The 648-nt window shown below is 38.3% G+C and overlaps 1 protein-coding gene across 1 annotated transcript in view; it reads right to left on the bottom strand.

Annotated features, from left to right (window-relative positions):
• PEX14 (peroxisomal biogenesis factor 14) overlaps nt 1-300 on the bottom strand; it is a 75,513-nt gene extending 75,213 nt beyond the window's left edge. The window contains exon 1 of the mRNA XM_009325278.1: nt 162-300. Within this exon, the coding sequence (XP_009323553.1) occupies nt 162-300 (139 nt within the window). The remainder of the gene's footprint in view (nt 1-161) is intronic.
• Between the last annotated feature and the right edge of the window lie 348 nt (nt 301-648).

Below are 648 nucleotides of genomic sequence, written 5' to 3'. Positions count from 1 at the left end.
AGAAAACTTTCAAGTGATAGCATAAAGGTCCTTAAGTGACTTTTTCTCCTCCGGTTGTATTCATCACTTTTATGCAATATACCACACCTTCAAAGTCCCTCAAGATTTTTTCTTTCCATCTACAAAATATGCAAAAAATATAGATAAAAATAAGTAATTACCACAAGAGGGTGCCAGAAACTCAAATATACTGCAACTTAGCTGCTTCCAGACATAAGCATCATCACCAGGGCCCAGCCAGATCTCACAGCTAGGCAGCGATTCTCTAGAGAGGCCCTGAGTCTCTTCATGTGCAGTCATCATCATTTTTGTTACTCCACTACATATCTGCAAAAATTTCAGCCACTAAGAATTCACTTGATATAACCACTGCAAATATCAGCTTCAACACCATACTGGAAGTCACACTGCCTGGTCTATCTGTAGTGGAGACAATGCTATGGATACCAAGAAAAGGGCTCTTCTCTCTTCAACCTTGTCACTGACTTCCCATTTTTATACGCATAGTATATCTGCTTTCCAATCTTTTACAGCTGGATGAAAGAAAAATAATGAACAGTCTCAAGATCCACCCACCTCCAAAAATACGGAAAACATGAGAATCAACACAAGAATATGGCTTGCATGATTTATTAATAAGTTAACTGA

This window comes from Pygoscelis adeliae, unplaced genomic scaffold (assembly GCF_000699105.1).
Source record: "Pygoscelis adeliae isolate BGI_AS28 unplaced genomic scaffold, ASM69910v1 Scaffold36, whole genome shotgun sequence".
In the NCBI taxonomy this organism is placed as follows: domain Eukaryota; kingdom Metazoa; phylum Chordata; class Aves; order Sphenisciformes; family Spheniscidae; genus Pygoscelis; species Pygoscelis adeliae.
The sequence above is the reverse complement of the archived record's forward strand: the minus strand, read 5'-3'. Positions and strand labels throughout refer to the sequence as shown.